The sequence below is a fragment of the Schistocerca gregaria genome, chromosome 4 (assembly GCF_023897955.1).
Source record: "Schistocerca gregaria isolate iqSchGreg1 chromosome 4, iqSchGreg1.2, whole genome shotgun sequence".
Lineage (NCBI taxonomy): Eukaryota > Metazoa > Arthropoda > Insecta > Orthoptera > Acrididae > Schistocerca > Schistocerca gregaria.
The window spans coordinates 419,734,505-419,751,501 of NC_064923.1; the positions used below are offsets into that span (position 1 = coordinate 419,734,505).

General features: G+C 40.0%; 1 protein-coding gene across 1 annotated transcript in view; it reads right to left on the minus strand.

Moving 5' to 3' along the window:
• Positions 1-16,997, minus strand: part of LOC126267035 (hexokinase type 2-like) — a 183,867-nt gene that overhangs the window by 79,447 nt on the left and 87,423 nt on the right. Inside the window, exon 6 of the mRNA XM_049971821.1 lies at positions 1,522-1,711. Coding sequence (XP_049827778.1) covers positions 1,522-1,711 — 190 coding nt within the window. The remainder of the gene's footprint in view (positions 1-1,521; positions 1,712-16,997) is intronic.

Sequence of the window (16,997 nt, forward strand, 5' to 3'; positions counted from 1 at the left end):
CACAAGCTAGTGCTGCTTTCCTACACTGCTGTTCTCTAAAGCATTACTTTGCTATGTGTCTGTCCTTTTCCTTTTCTTTCCTGCATTTTACTGTCACCTTCCAAACTGCACATGCTCTGGCTTCCAAGCCACACTGTAACAACGGTCTCATCTATGCACAACATGCAACTATGTGACCACTGTTGTTGCACTATCTCAACACCGATACAATTATTCCTAAACCTTCAGATGGTCTTAGCATAAAATTACCCTTCCCACCACGATGACCTCTATTTGTTCAAATTCTGTCAGTCTGTAGCCATCACCAAACAAATCCTGCAAAAATCATATAAATCAGGCCCAAACCTCCTAGCAATACCTCCTTTCTATCTGTAAAATTCTCCTTCTCTGCAATCCCAAATTTCTGCATTCCATCTCACTGACTGAGTCTCTTGCCCTCCAGGAACTACAGCAGTATGTATGATGTCACCTCAAAAAACTATCAAGCTGTTCACCTTCTACTACTGCCCTGTAGTGCCACTAACCACCACTTTTATAAGAGCCTCCAAACATCCCCTTCATCCCCTCAGAGTCAACAAATCCTGCCTCACAGACTTACTACATTTACATACCCCCAGAAACTCTATCCCACTATCATACAGAATCCAGAACCTAAACAGACCCAAAGCACTGTCATGAGCATATTCTCCAAGAGCCTCTATCCCACTGGGGCATCAGTCCTTCCCAAAATGTAATCATGCTGGACTTGTTAAAGACAATCTCTCCTTTTGCCCAGTCTACAGAGTGAAAACACTTTTTTTGCCACTAACCCTACCAATCAGACTCCATCCAAAATCAATAATGAACCCTGCCTGACTCAGTTCACTCTTCCATCCAATCATGATCCACACTAACTTTTCTCACTACAGCCCCTATATGCGAAAAGCATTTTATGGCATCACAGTGTTCTAGTTAACTCATTTGAATTAATAACATACAACACAACTATCTTAAAACACTGAGTAAACAGTTTTTTTCCGCAGTTCAGTTCGACAATCAGTTTACACTATCACACAGCAAGTGTCAGCATTACATGTACTAAATTTAATTGAGATCAACTCTGCCTTTGTGCCATGCTCACAACTTCTTAACTTTCCCTCATCAAAAAGCAAGTAGCTAGTTTGCATGCAGAAGTTATGAATTTATTGCATCCATAATTAACAACTGCTAGTGAATGTTAAACACATCTTGCTTATAAATGCATTTATGCCTCTTACTAGAAGCTAACGACAAACAAAATGCTTAGGAATATATAACGAACATTAAGGTTATGTTTAATGCTAATACTGTAATCACTGCTGTTTCAAATTGTTGATTCATTGATATTGCTGAGAATCTGTGTCTCATTTCAGGTTTATTAACTGAAGACATATGAAGGAAAACATTATTCTCAAATAAATAATCTATTTCCAGTTAATTTTATGGGATTAGAAACTCTTTGTGTGTGATTTCTCATGGATCATTTTAAAGGTAACTACTTACAGTTGTCTTCCAGGATTTATGGAATTGTCATCTACATCTTTGTCATATTCTGTTCTAATAAAATTAAGTTTTCCATCATCACCAAATGCTCCACTTTCTGTGTTGATGATTACGTATGGTTTGCTCCTGTCGCCATCAAACAGTTCTGCATTCTCAGTTTTTTCTACATAGCATGAATTTGTACCAGTTCCTACATTAAGTGAGAACATGTTTATTCAGAAATAAGAAATAAGAAGAAGTAGTGTCTCTTACATGCTAGATTTTAAGATGTACAATTAATAATCTGTGAGATTATCTTACATGCCCCACATCACTGAAAAATCTAGTTATGAAAGGCAAAGCTGTTACAGCACTGAACATTCATAAAAAAGTCTGCTTCACAGATCCAGCACATTCACCAACTAACATTCTAACTGAGGATTATTTTTTGCCAAATTCTGACTGACTGGACACAGATGTAATATGAAGGGAGTTAACTGCTAAATATCATTATGCAACTGTAATGAAAATCAACAAAATTAAATGAAAAATTTATCAACAAAATTGTTTTCTTGTTATAGATAACAAAATCATAAGAATAAAATATCTTTTAAAATTGAAGACAATCTGCCCCTAAACATACTTGGAGAAGATATTCAGTAACATAGCTCACATGTCTCCTGCTACCTCTCTCTCTCTCTCTCTCTCTCTCTCTCTCTCTCTCTCTCTCTGTGTGTGTGTGTGTGTGTGTGTGTGTGTGTGGAGGGAGAGGTGGGGGGAGGGAGGGATATAATGTTAAGTGCATCCATGCCACTTTGATAACTTCTTCTTAATCCCTGTGTTATGACAAACAGAGGACTTCACAAATCTAGGCTGAGTATGGATTTGGTTGGCTTAAGTTTCAGATGCTATAGTAGCACAATTCAGTTTGGTGGTGGAATGTTGCACGTTACGGAGAATGGAGATCTTGCCATAACTGCCTGGACTGCTATATGGTACGAAGCTTGACATAAAACCTTTCAATCCCAGGGTGTGCAATGTGCTGACACAGTGGATAGCTGCTGTGATGAAATCGTAATTTCTTGTGCAACCTCTGGATTGTCTAAGGCATCCCAATTGTATAATGCTTTTCCAAATGAAAGGGGCTCTGTATGAATATTTATATCTTGTATTGCTCAGGGGAGCATTATGGATCCCATTTAACACATAAAATATTCTCAAATGAATATATTCACTGCCTTGGGTCAATGACATCCAGCCAATGAAAAGGAGGAGGAAAGAAAGGAAAATCAGAACTTTACGTCCTACTGAGAACAAAATCATTATTGAGGTGGCATATTGTTAGATTGGAGAAGTGGAGTTGTCCTAGCATTCGTGTTAATTACTTGAGGAAACCACAGGAAATATACTGTATATCAGGATGTACAAACAGGCATTTGAGGTGCCATTCTCATGAATGTGAGTCCAGTATTACCACTGTTTCATGTTGCTCAGTACTAACTAAAAGATCATTCTTGTTAATTGAAATATAATGTGGTGTCTTTTGAATATGTTTCCTGTTTTTATATTCAAAAAGCCCTGAATTGCAAAGCAGCTTACAGGAGTAGTTTGAAAAGATCTCTTCTTTTAATATGCATAAAGTCTTAGCGAAGTAAAGCAGCTTAGAAATGGAATATTTCTTGTGAAAACATTTACTTCTTTGCAGCCACCCAATTACAAAAACTGTATGGGTAGACTGAGGCTAGTGGTCAACCACCATAGCAGTTCTGAAATGTACACTTAGTTCCATGTTCAGAAGATACAGATTTTACATCAGTTAGAAACTCTCAATAGCTTAACCCTGTGGTCTGTGGTGAACTAGCAGGAGAGGCTGTAAGGTAGGGGAGACTCTCATCATCTAGAGCAGCTTTAGGGGTAGGTAAAAGCTATCTTCACTTTTTCTAATACTAGAAGTAAAGCAGCAGTTGTTTGCAAATTGGTCTAGAGTGGAGTCATGAATTACAATATGTGTTGTTTATCAATGAGGCAACACCATCTTGTACCCTCTCCCCACCAAGATTGTTGTTTGTGTGTTAACTCATAAATTCTTTAGAACAGGTATGTCAGTCATTTTAAAATGGATGTCTTGCAGGTACAGGGGTCTTCCATGTCCTATTAATCTTAATTTCTCCACATTAGTAAGAAATCAGTTAATGAGCCACTTCCATATGCGTGCAAGGTAGTAGTGAGGTTGTTCTCTGTCTTCTGTTTTCTGTTAAGTTGGCAGGCCTATGGGGATTCATGATTTGAATAGGGAACTTGTTGATTCCCTTTTAGATAATTCAGTAGATTCTGCTGACAGGGCACTGCATCTCAGTCAGAATCAAGTCAGTATGGTTTTATGGTTTCAACTTGGTTTTCCAAAAGTCCTATCTTTTTTGAGTTTTGAGATTTAACCTTGTAAGTTGATTGTTTGAGACACACTTGTTGGATTTTCCATAGCTGGTGAAAAACCAGAAGGTCCCAAAATTCACAAAAAAAATGTAATGTCATGCAGATACCTAATGGGAATGCACATCCAGAAGTTGGAATATGAATGAGAAAAAGGAACTGTTGATGTGAGAAACATAATGAAGTGAATGGATAGAGTGCTTAAGAAAGCTGCTACATTTATACTCACCTTAAACACACCATTGTTACCAGAATAGGTCAAGGATAGTTTAATCTGTTTTAATGAGGGACTCTATATACCAAAGCCAATGGAATGTTTTAAGTGCCTATACTGTGGTTCATCATCATAAATTGCAAGGATCAGGAAACATGTGGCAAATGTGAAGAAGTTGCATGCAAACACTGTTTTAGGGCCCAAAAACTACTGAGGTTATCGACAAATGGACAAGTTAGCAGTAAGCTGGAAACAATCATGAAACTTCATATCAGCACACACTCTGCTGCAGAGTGAAAATCTCATTCTGGAAACAATCATGTCTTTCAGACAGGCAGCTATGGAAAATCCAACGCGTGTGCCTCAAGCAATAACTTGCCAATATCAATCTTGAAACACAAAAAAGACAAGACTTGGAAAACCAAGTTGAAACCATAAAACCATACTGACTTGATTCTGACTGAGATGCCACACTCTGCCAACAGAATCTACTGAAGTATCTAAAAGGGAATCAACAAGTTCCCTATTCAAATCATGAATCTCCATAGACCCACCAATTCAACAGAAAACAGAAGACAGAGAACAATTCCACTACTAAATTGCACCCATATGGGAGTGAATCGTTAATGGATTCCTTACTAATGTGGAGGAATTAAGAGAAATAGGACATGTAAGACCCTGTACTTGCAAGACATCCATTTCAAAATGACTAACATCCTGGTTTTAAAGGATTTATGATTTAATATACAAACAACAATCTTGGTAGGGAGAGGGCTTATGATGGTGTTGCTTGTTGATAAACAACACATACTGTAACACATGTCTCAACTCTAGACCAATTTGCAAACAACTGCTGCTTTACTTCTAGTATTAGATAAAAGTGAAGATAGCCTTTACCTGATCTAGATGATGAGAATCTCCACTACCTAATCACCTCCCCTGCTAGTTCATCCTCTGTGGGGATTTTAATACTGCAGTGCTCCATCAACCACATGGTTGAGCTATTAAGAGTCTCCAACTGATATAAAATCCATATCTTCTGAACATGAAACTGAGTGTACACATCAGAACTGCTATGGTGGTTGTCCACAAGACTCATTCTATCCTTATGCTGTCCAATCCTTGTACACACCAATAAGTGTGAAGTGACTGAAGCTGTACACTGAAGTACCACTTTTTGAGCACAGTCCACAAGACAGGTGCCAAAGTGGGTGTTCAACATATAAGCTGGGTGTTAGACAATCAATTGGTCTGATCTGAACATAATTAAAGCCAATTATAGATGGTTTGTTTCAGCCCTATGATACTCTATGAGACTGATGCATCTATGCCAAAATCTTCTAGACAGCTCCAAAAACTGTCTGCCCCTTGGTGTAATGAGAAGTGTTATTTGGCAATCAGGATCAGATGAACAACTGTGCAAGTTCCACACACAGGCCAGCTGATGAAAATCTTAGAGTCTTTTAGATGGCAAGAGCAAAATGCTGTCATGTATCTAAGGAGAATAGAAAGATATCAAAGGAGCAACTCCATCAATCATTACATCAATCCAATGAATGTGCGGAAAGCTGTTAGAAGGATTTTAGGGATAAGTGGTAGATACCCTAGTGATCCTTCATTGAAGAATGAGAGCCTGCTGATCAGCAAGAGAGACAATGTGCAAACCTTGGCAGAGCATTTTGCCCAAATCAACACTACTTCCAGCCATAATTTGTTTTCAGTCACTACCAGGTGACTACTGAAAGAGGCAGTTATGACTTTAATTTAATCAGTGGTGAAGTTTACATCTGCTCCTTATCTATGTGGGATATGGATTCAGCATTGTTTACAGCACTTGATATGGCTCCAGGTATGATAAAATCAAGTACAGCATGTTGTGAAATGTCACCAAGGAATACTTTTGAGAAAATCCTTATGAAACTTTTTAACTTAATATGGGAATAGAACAAATTCCATGACTCTTATAAGACTGCTGTTTTAATTGCCCTCTTGAGCCTGGGAAGGACAGTACATTCAAAAATAGTTATCAATGTATTGCCTTTGCAAACTATGTGGAGAAGGCTTTGGACCAGATGGTCAACTGCTACTGGTCTGCAAACATAATCCAGGCAGATCCTTAACCCACTTTCTCTGTGGGCTCTGTGTCTAACCCATCCCACTACTTGGACACACAATGTCTAATGATAGTTCTACTCAACGAACTTCTGGTGAATCAACTTTTTTATGGTCCATCCTCTCTCCACACTTTTTAGATATTGAGTTGAAGATGTTCTATCAGATCATATTATAAAATAGAATGGTGTCTTTTAAAGTGACATTTTATGCATGATACCATTTGGTTATTGATAGTGTTATACCAATGGGAAAGAGTCCTGTCCACTTTTCTTTATTTGTGGACAGCTTTCAGTTTTTAATTCGTCTTCCACTATTGCAGGAAGTACATGACAATTGCAGATAACAAAGGAATTTGGAGTGGAATGGGCACTAAATGATATTTTTAGACTACCACCCTTTTAATTTCCCTGAATTTAAACTGAAGGCCATCAATTTAAACTTGCGGTTTCTGGACCTCGTTTTCATTGAGAAGTTTACATGGTTGCCACACCTAAAGGAGTTGAAAACTCCTCCACTCAAAGCCCTTAATGTTCTAAAATGTATATCTTCTTCACAGTGGTCACCACAATCATAACTTTGTTGAATAAAGATAACATTTTTCAGCTTAGTCTGTGGTACTGATTAAAAACTTTCCTTAGTCACACAGATAGCCATTTTTGAGTGCTTGCATAAAAATGGCAGCAAACTCACCGGATGTTCCTGTGACAGTTTACAAACTAGAGCAGAATGGTACTATTTCTAATACAGTTTGTAAACCTCATGGATTGTAGCTTTGCTGCCATTTTTATGTGAACATTCAAAAGTGGATATATAGGCCAAAATAGATTGAGTGACTAAGAAGAGGTCTTAATAAATATTACAGCCTAAGTGAAAAAAATTACCTTCATTTTAAAAGGTATTTCACATAGAAAATGTGGAGCAGACAGAACTGCTGATTTCTGAATTATAAAGATTTTGTGCAATCCCTGTCTGATAAGAATATACTGGTTAATGATCAACTAGACTATCCAATCTGACAGTACTGGATACAGTCCACCATGAGGAAATTAAGTTTACTGCAGGGCCATTTAGAATGAGATCCATTTCCAGCCTTTTCACTAGAGCTGATGAGCCATCTCTTCACATCATGTGACAACTACTCATAGTGCAGCAGGCATACAAAATATATTCCGTACTTCAGATTCCTGCATACCGTACTATTGCTTGCTCAAGCATGGAGCTGCTTTTCAATAACCATAAGTAAACAACGAGTCTGATTGGGTACTGAGCAAAAAGCAGTCTTTTAGAAATAAGTGTGGCAGATTTCAGAGTTATATACCAAAGTTGAAATAAATCACCAACTTGGTTTCTTAGGAATTCCACAAGTGTTTTAGATTTTTATTAATTTTACAAAACAAAGCACTACAAATGTGATTTTTAGACATTTATTTAGTAATAAAAGGTGTACATGAAAAGAAAGTAGTGTCTGCTTATATTTATATGTTGGAAGCTCAGAACAAACTTGCAGGAAAGTGGCACTACCTATTGACTCTTCAAGAAGGCATGGAAGTCATTGTTTTCTCACAGTAGATGTTTGACTGTGGACAAAATCAAACAATAGTTTTTAAAATCAGTTCTTCTGCCAGTTGGAAAGTGTGTGCTGCAGTTACATTTGTGGCAGTAATCAACCACCTGAATCAAGTGTCGATGCAATGTGCTATCCCTGAATTACCAAAATCTTTGACTATTCAAACTAGTGTCACCATTGCTGTTTTGTTCTTTAGTCTTTATTCGGCACTTGACTTATGATTGTGTGTTGTGTACAATGTCCTCAACAAATATAGATTTTATATACAAAGTGGTATACAGGTCCTTAAACAACGATTGTATGACCTTTTCCCATTGTGCTGACTGCGGACTTCTTCGATACAACAGCAAACCTGTTTCTGCTTCTCTCATTTCACATTATACATGTGCCGTAGTACTAATGGACCACCACATGGTGTGTGATCCAGAAATGGCCATGAGTCTGCCGACACTCTCTTTCACTGACAAGCTGCTGGTCATTCAGATATCGACAGTTCTGAGTGCATTTCCATGTCTATGTGTTCCCATGCAGGCACAACATAACCTAACCAGCAGTACTGTCCATGAGCTGTGGCACACACAGACTGCACCATGCTGACATGTGCGACAGTTCCTGGACTTCATACTGCAGGTTAAACAACCACTGCCTTCAAAACAGTGCCCTACAACATTTGAATGAAACACATTTTCTACCAGCCTGACACAAGAGAAAGTACTCCCGCCTGACTTTCATGTCATTATGTTCCAGTGTCAACAACCTGCGACCGAGTTGATGCCGCCATGATGCCCATGCCTACCGCGTTTTCTTCCATGCCTCGTGCATCGTGTGGACAGATGCTTACTTATGCTGAATCACACAGATTGCATACCAGTTTCTGGGTACGCCCCTCAATCTTCCAGCGTTGATGCAGCAGCCACCTGTCAGGTGGTTTCCAAAGCTTCCACAGCTTCAAAAGGACAACCCTACAACATGGTTCGTTCTGGTGGATAAAAATCCTGAACACCAATGGTATGTTGCGAGATGATGCACACTTCATCTGTTTGATGAGCCATTTACACGACAAGCTGGATCTCGTCAGTGATCTATTGCTCATGCCACAGAGCCAGCACAAATATGCAACAGCAACAACATGCCTCATCAAGCACTTAATGGATCTCCATGTAGAAGCCATTCACTCTGTTATTCGTGAAGTGTCTTTATGGGACTGTAAGCCTTCTCACCTTTGGCACCACTTATGAGCTAAGGCAGCACATGCAAACTTCCCAACCTCGTACACTGGTTGTTGTGGCTTGCAAAATTTCTGTCAGATCTTGTTGGTTCACAAAAATACTGCCATGGAAAGAAAGTTGGACCTTGCAGACCAGGCATACAGCATCATTAAACACAGCTAGCTCATGTCTGCTGGTTTCTCGGGTATGCCAGGAATTGGTAGCAGTGCACCATCCCCAACTTCTGCGTTTCAGTGGCCGGCCAACAGGGGTTGAGCATGCACCACACCCCAGCAGATGATGGTGCCACCTAGTGCCCAAACCACTGTAGTTGCTGTCACTTCTAGCCAACTGGCCCACTTACCCCCCTCGCTGCAGTAGATTGCCTCACCCCCCTGCCACCAGCTCACTGGGACAAGTGCCACACACAGCATACCCAATATGTTGGTACCACATTAAGTTTGGGGATGCCACGTATTTTTGTCGCACAACCTGATACCACCCAAATGTGAAGCACAAGTCCAAATAGGCACCACGGCTCATACCAATACTTCAGGGTGCTGATCAAATCCCTGGCCGACTGCTCCACCTGCCCATCATGCCAGCAGACTATACATCTATGACAGGATCAGCACGCTCTGTTTCCTCATATAACGAGGTGCTGACACTAGTATCATTCCCAAGTTGAGCACTCCAGCTACACTCCTGCCATCTTCTATGCCACTCCCAGCAGCCAACAACTCCACAATTTGTGCCCATAGCATGGCCAAATTCAGCTGCATCTCTTGTCTGCCTTACACTGCACCTCAACATTCTGTGTTGCGGATTTCGACTGCCCCATTATCAACATGGATTTCCTATGCAATTTTGGGTTCTCACCGGACCTCAAAGCAGGAGCCCTCATGCATCATATTACTGGTAACCAGATATCAGGGGTCTTTGCAAGCATCCTACCGCCTCCTGCCACATACTGTGATGCCCTGTCTGCTGCTACAACTGAGTGTGTCTGCCTCACTGCAGAACTCACTGCTCCCTGGCCCACCTAACAACTCAGCACTACAAGACTAATGACCTTCCTGCCGAGAACATGTGCCTACAACAGCTGATCGCTGCTACATCAGCTGTCCAGACATGTGCACTCGAGGCAGCAGAGGCTGTAGCTGCATCGCAGGGACACGACGATGCTGATACTGCTATGGTGCAGATACCACAGACACCCTCACTGCGACACCTGCTCCCACAAGTCAGTGACATTCCAGCCTCTATTGCCACAAGTGTTCCTATGTCTGCCTCCACTGTTGCTGCTCAGGTAATCCCACTGGTGGTAGTCGCATTTACTGATGGTACCTGTCACTAACTGAACACCATGGAAGCCCCACCAGTATGCCATAAGGCTCAGTGCCTTAACACCACGAAATTGCAGCATCCAAGAACTGCTAGCAGTATTGTCTATGCGTTCAGCAGTAATTGGTCCTCACTGAGCCACTTAGTTCCTAAGAAGGATAGTTCATTTTGTTTGTGTGGTGACTACTGACAACTGAATGCCCAGACAATCTTGGACAACTATCTGACACCGCACATACAGGATTTGACCCAACAGTTCCACGGTGCTCCAGTCTTCAGTGTGGTAGACTGCCCGAAAGCATACCATGTATGACATCTCCAAGACTACAATAATCACCCCTTTCAGACTCTATGAGTACTGCTGCATGCTGTACAGCCTAAGAAATGCTGCAAAGACCTGGCAAAATTTTATTGATTTCACAGTACTGTTACGCATACCTAGATGATATTCTTATTTTCCAACTACATCCGAGGAGCATGGTCATCATATTTCAAGTTTTTAATATACTCGTTGAGAATGTGGTAGCAATCAATAATGATAAATCGGAGCTGTGAGATGCTAGTGTGACATTCCTAGGCTATACTCTCTCTGTGGAAGGGATCCATCCCATTTCCTACGCATGATAAACTTTTTTTGATGACCCATTCTTGCTCTGTCTAAGACTTACTGCCATTTCCTGAGCACAATAAACTTTTTTCGTTAACCCATCCTGTATGCTGCATCACTGCAAGCACTGTTGAGTGATGAACTTGTGAGAAAGAACACTTCTGGACTTCACAATGTTATGCGGTGTGACGACATGTGACATACATTCAATGCATTAACAATTGCACTCGTAAACACTGTCACTCTTGTGCACCTGATCTCTGATGCTCCGATATCAATCACGGCAGACACAAATGATGCAGCCATTAACGCTGTGCTTCTTCATCAGGTCAGGGGTTCTGTGCAACCACTTCATTTCTTCTCACGAAAGTTGTCTGCCTCCCAGCATAAATGGTCCACTTTTTATCAAGAACTTTTTGACATTTACGAAGCAGTTGGACATTTTCACGAGGACATCAAGGATAGGCCAGTGACTATATACACAGACCACAAGCTGCTGGCTGATGCAACGTGTATCCTCAAAACAGGGTTCCTGCCCCCACCTGCCCCCCCCCCCCCCCCAACTCTCCCGACACATCGACCTAATATGTCAATTCACCACTGATGTCTGTTATCTGTTACATATTGGGTGCAGAAAACTTCATTGATGACTACATGTCACGAGTTGGTATGATCTCATTCTCTTGGGACTTTGACAAACTAGCAGCCCAGCAACAGATGGATGATGACATACAGCAGTTATTACACAGTGAGTCTACCTCACTCTCAATCGAGCTGTGCTGAATTCTGGGTTCTTCCCTACCAGTGTTCTGTGAGATTTCCACAGGTAAGGCCTGACCCTTAGTTCCAGCTGTCTTGTGCCATAAGATTTTTGCTGCTAACCATGTCTTTGCACATCCTAGTATTTGGGGCACCACACACCAATAACAGAGAATTTCGTATGGACAGGGTTTAGGGAAAACTGCAAAACCTGATCCATTGCATGCGTACCCTGCCAATGCTCAAAGGTTGGTTCCCAAGCATACCCACCATTGAGGTTGTTTGACATTCCTAAAGACAGATTCTGTCATGTACATCTCGACCTGATCGGCAGCCTGATGCCCCCTTCAGAGGGTTTTCGATACATCCTGTCTATCATTGACCATGTTAGTCAGTGGGTCAAGGCCATTCTGATCATGGGCATAACAGCCAGCTCCGTCACTTGGGCCTTTACCGCTTCCTGAATCGTGCAGCTCAGCTGTCTGTCTTCAGTCACAATGATGGATCAGGAACGACAATTTGAAGCTGTTCTTTTTTCCATGCTGTGTGACCAGTGTGGTGCAAACAAAGTATGTACACAAGATACTACCACCCATAGAGCAACTGGCTCATCGAGTGCTGGCACAGCACTTTAAAAGCCATGCTGATGTGCCATGACATGTCTTGGTCAGAGGCTCTCTCCTGGGTCCTACTTGACATCTGTACAGCCTTCAAAGAGGATTTAAAGGCCTCCCTAACAGACTTTTCATATGGGAAACCTCTTATCCTTCTGGCACAGTTAGTTGAGCACTCTAACCCTCATGCACAGACTGAACTTCCAACATTAGTAGAATGCGTCTAAAACTTTGCCACAAAGGTATGCCGCCTGCCGCCAAGGGCACACATGGGCCCTTGTGCCTTCGTGCATACATGTTTGTGTTTATGTGATGTTGTGATGACATGGTGCGACCCGCACTACATCCCCCCACCACTCGGACGCACATAAACTACTATGCCGCTCAATGCAGGCTTTTGAAATACTGCACCATGGCAAAAGACAAACAGTGTCTGTCTCGCTGTCTCACATCTCAAACCATCTTGGCGGCTCAATGACGATGCAAACTTGGAAGACAATTCCCTGCCTGATCCCGCTTCCACATGGTCCCTCACTCCCAGTGCTCCTAATGTGGTGAGATCAGTTAAGAAAACTATTAAATTATGAGAAAGAAGTACCTGCTAGTATTTACATACAAGGAGCAAACCAACAACAAACATACATAAAAGTTTTACTTACTGAAGGTAAGTACCAGCGAGCACTTGTGCCCCACATAGACTTTTTTTTATAATTTGAAGATCAATTAGGTATTCTCCACATTTGTTTCCAACAACATTATGTTATAACTTATGTTGCTCTAGCGAATGAAGTCTTCCCCAAAGTTATTTTTCAGAGTGCACAGAAAGCTGTTATAATTTGCATTTCCAATATTTTAATAAGTCCAGTTTATGTGGAAACTATGCAGACTTGTGCAAATGCTTGATTCTCTCCTCAGCTTTGTCCCTTAGTATGTATGGTGACTTGTCAATGATCAGTGCTTTGCTATTATTAGCAAACAGTACTGTTTCCAACCAAATTACATTTTAATAAAAGCCACTGATGTATATCAGAAACACTCTTGGGCGCAGCACACTTTCTTGAGACACTCTTACATCATTGTATGCTGAATTGCAGAGGTGGTTTACAGCATGGTTAGGTTTTGTTTGGGATATACCTAACCACTTTACTCCATTTTTTATTAGGTATGATTGAAATAACCTATTTTTTATCATCCTTATTTGAAATACATCCATTTTATTTAGTAGTATTTTTCCATCTACTCTGTCCAAAGCTACTTTTTAAGATGAGGAAAGTATCACTTACATGTCTTTTGTCCAGTGCATCTAAGGCAACATTTGTGAATTGGGATATTGCTGATGTGTTTTTCCAGGTTTGATGCCAATCTGTTCTTTACATACAAGATCTTTCTACTTAAACCAGCCCATGAGTCTATTTTTCATTAGAATTTCCACTAACTTGGACAAGAATGTAAGTAATGATATGGATCCACAAATTTCTTACTCACATTTTTTTTATGAGGGAGCAGGATGTTTGCTTGTTGTAAGAAGTCTGGAAAGAAACCTTTGGTGAACAATTTCTATGTATTGTGCACAATGTGATCTTTTATGCTGCCTATACACATGTGACACTGCACACAGGCACTTCACCTTAATTTTCAAGATGTTTTTTTAATTTTAATTTTTTTTATTTTTTATTTTTATTTTTTTTTTTAATTTTTTTTAATGCACAGCATTGCTTATTTCTTCCACAGTGGTGAGTGGCAGTATCACTCAGTTTGGTTTGCTGTTGAGACCAAACTTCTGTTGTTGCTGGGAAGCTATGTTGCTGAAGTAGTCATATAAAAATGTGCTAGTTTATTTATATTCTATACCATGATACCATTACATAATTTGTACATTTACTTTTCTTCCTACTGTTTGGTTATGTTCCACGTTTTTTGTAGTTACATAAATTTGGTCCTTTATAGCAGCTGGTAATATTACTCTGTATATCTTTTGCATGTATATATTTATAACATATCATAAAAGAAGGTTGTATACACGGAAGAAGCCTGGAGATACTGACAGATTTCAGATAGATTATATAATGGTAAGACAGAAATTTAGGAACCAGGTTTTAAATTGTAAGACATTTCCAGGGGAAGATGTGGACTCTGACCACAATCTATTGGTTATGAACTGTAGATTAAAACTGAAGAACCTGCAAAAAAGAGGTAACTTAAGGAGATGGGACCTGGATAAACTGAAAGAACCAGTGGTTGTACAGAGTTTCAGGGAGAACATAAGGGAACAAATGGTAGCAATGGGGAAAAGAAATACAGCAGAAGAAGAATTGGTAGCTTTGAGGGATGAAGTAGTGAAGACAGCAGAGGATCAAGTAGGTAAAAAGACGAGAGCTAGTAGAAATCCTTGGGTAACAGAAGAAATATTGAATTTAATTGATGAAAGGAGAAAATATAAAAATGCAGTAAATGAAGCAGGCAAAAAGGAATACAAACGTCTCAAATATGAGATCAACAGGAAGTGCAAAATGGCTAAGCAGGCATGACTAGAGGACAAATGTAAGAATGTAAAGGCTTATCTCACTAGGGGTAAGATAGATACTGCCTACAGGAAAATTAAAGAGACGTTTGGAGAAAAAAGAACCACTTGTATGAATATCAAAAGCTCAGATGGAAACCCATTTCTAAGCAAAGAAGGGAAAGCAGAAAGGTGGAAGGAGTGTATAGAGGCTCTATACAGGGGTGATGACCTTGAGGACAATATTATGGAATTGGAAGAGAATGTAGATGAAGATGAAATGGGAGATACGATACTGCGTGAAGAGTTTGACAGAGCACTGAAAGACCTAAGGCGAAACAAGGCCCCGGGAGTAGACAACATTCCATTAGAACTACTGATGCGCTTGGGAGAGCCAGTCCTGACAAAACTCTACCATCTGGTGAGCAAGATGTATGAGACAGGTGAAATACCCTCAGACTTCAAGAAGAATATAATAATTCCAATCCCAAAGAAAGCAGGTGTTGAAAGATATGAAAATTACCGAACTATCAGTTTAATAAGTGCTGGCTGCAAAATACTAACATGAATTCTTTACAGGCGAATGGAAAAACTAGTAGAAGCCGACCTTGGGGAAGATCAGTTTGGATTCCGTAGAAATATTGGAACACGTGAGGCAATACTGACCCTACGGCTTATCTTAGAAGCTACATTAAGGAAAGGCAAACCTACATTTCTAGCATTTGTAGACTTAGAGAAAGCTTTTGACAATGTTGACTGGAATACTCTCTTTCAAATTCTGAAGGTGGCAGGGGTAAAATACAGGGAGCGAAAGGCGATTTACAGTTTGTATAGAAACCAAATGGCAGTTATAAGAGTTGAGGGACATGAAAGGGAAGCAGTGGTTTGGAAGGGAGTGAGACAGGGTTGTAGCCCCTCCTCAATGTTGTTCTATCTGTATATTGAGCAAGCAGTAAAGGAAACAAAAGAAAAATTTGGAGTAGGTATTAAAATGCATGGAGAAGAAATAAAAACTTTGAGGTTCGCTGATGACATTGTAATTCTATCAGAGACAGCAATGGACTCGGAAGAGCAATTGAACGGAATGGATAGTGTCTTGAAGGGAGGATATAAGATGAACATCAACAAAAGCAAAAAGAGGATAATGGAATGTAGTCGAATTAAGTTGGGTGATGTTGAGGGTATTAAATTAGGAAATGAGACACTTAAAGTAGTAAAGGAGTTTTGCTATTTACGGAGTAAAATAACTGATGATGGTCGAAGTAGAGAGGATATACAATGTAGACTGGCAATGGGAAGGAAAGCGTTTCTGAAGAAGAGAAATTTGTTAACATCGAGTATAGATTTAAGTGTCAGGAAGTCGTTTCTGAAAGTATTTGTATGGAGTGTAGCCATGTATGGAAGTGAAACATGGATGATGAATAGTTTAGACAAGAAGAGAATAGAAGCTTTCAAAATGTGGTGCTACAGAAGAATGCTGAAGATTAGATGGGTAGATCACATAACTAATGAGGAGGTATTGAACAGAATTGGAGAGAAGAGAAATTTGTGGCACAACTTGACTAGAAGAAGGGAACGGTTGGTACGGAATATTCTGAGGCATCAAGGGATCACCAACTGAGTATTGGAGGGCTGCATGGAGGGTAAAAATCGTAGAGGGAGACCAAGAGATGAATACACTAAGCAGATTCAGAAGGATGTGGGTTGCAGTACATACTGGGAGATGAAGAAACTTGCACAGGATAGTGTACCATGGAGAGCTGCATCAAACTAGTCTCACGACTCAAGACCACAACAACAACAACAACAACATATTTATAACACTTTCAGAAATTTCTTCTACAGTTTTTATTTTCTGTCTGTATTGACATGTCATTAGCTTATAAAACAGAATTATAATTTGTATTTAAGAACAAATCATAGTTCTCCACTTTTAAGAGTATTTCCTTTTCCTCAATGTTATGACAACTCTTTGGCTTCTCTCTGTCAGACTTGAGTTGCAACACTGTAAGGCACTATCCATAATTACATTATTTTTCATATTATATGATAGTAAGGAGTAGTTCACACATTCAGATGCTTTGGATAAGTCTCAGCTTTTTGCAGTTTGTCTAAAAAGGAACAAATTTTATTCAGGAA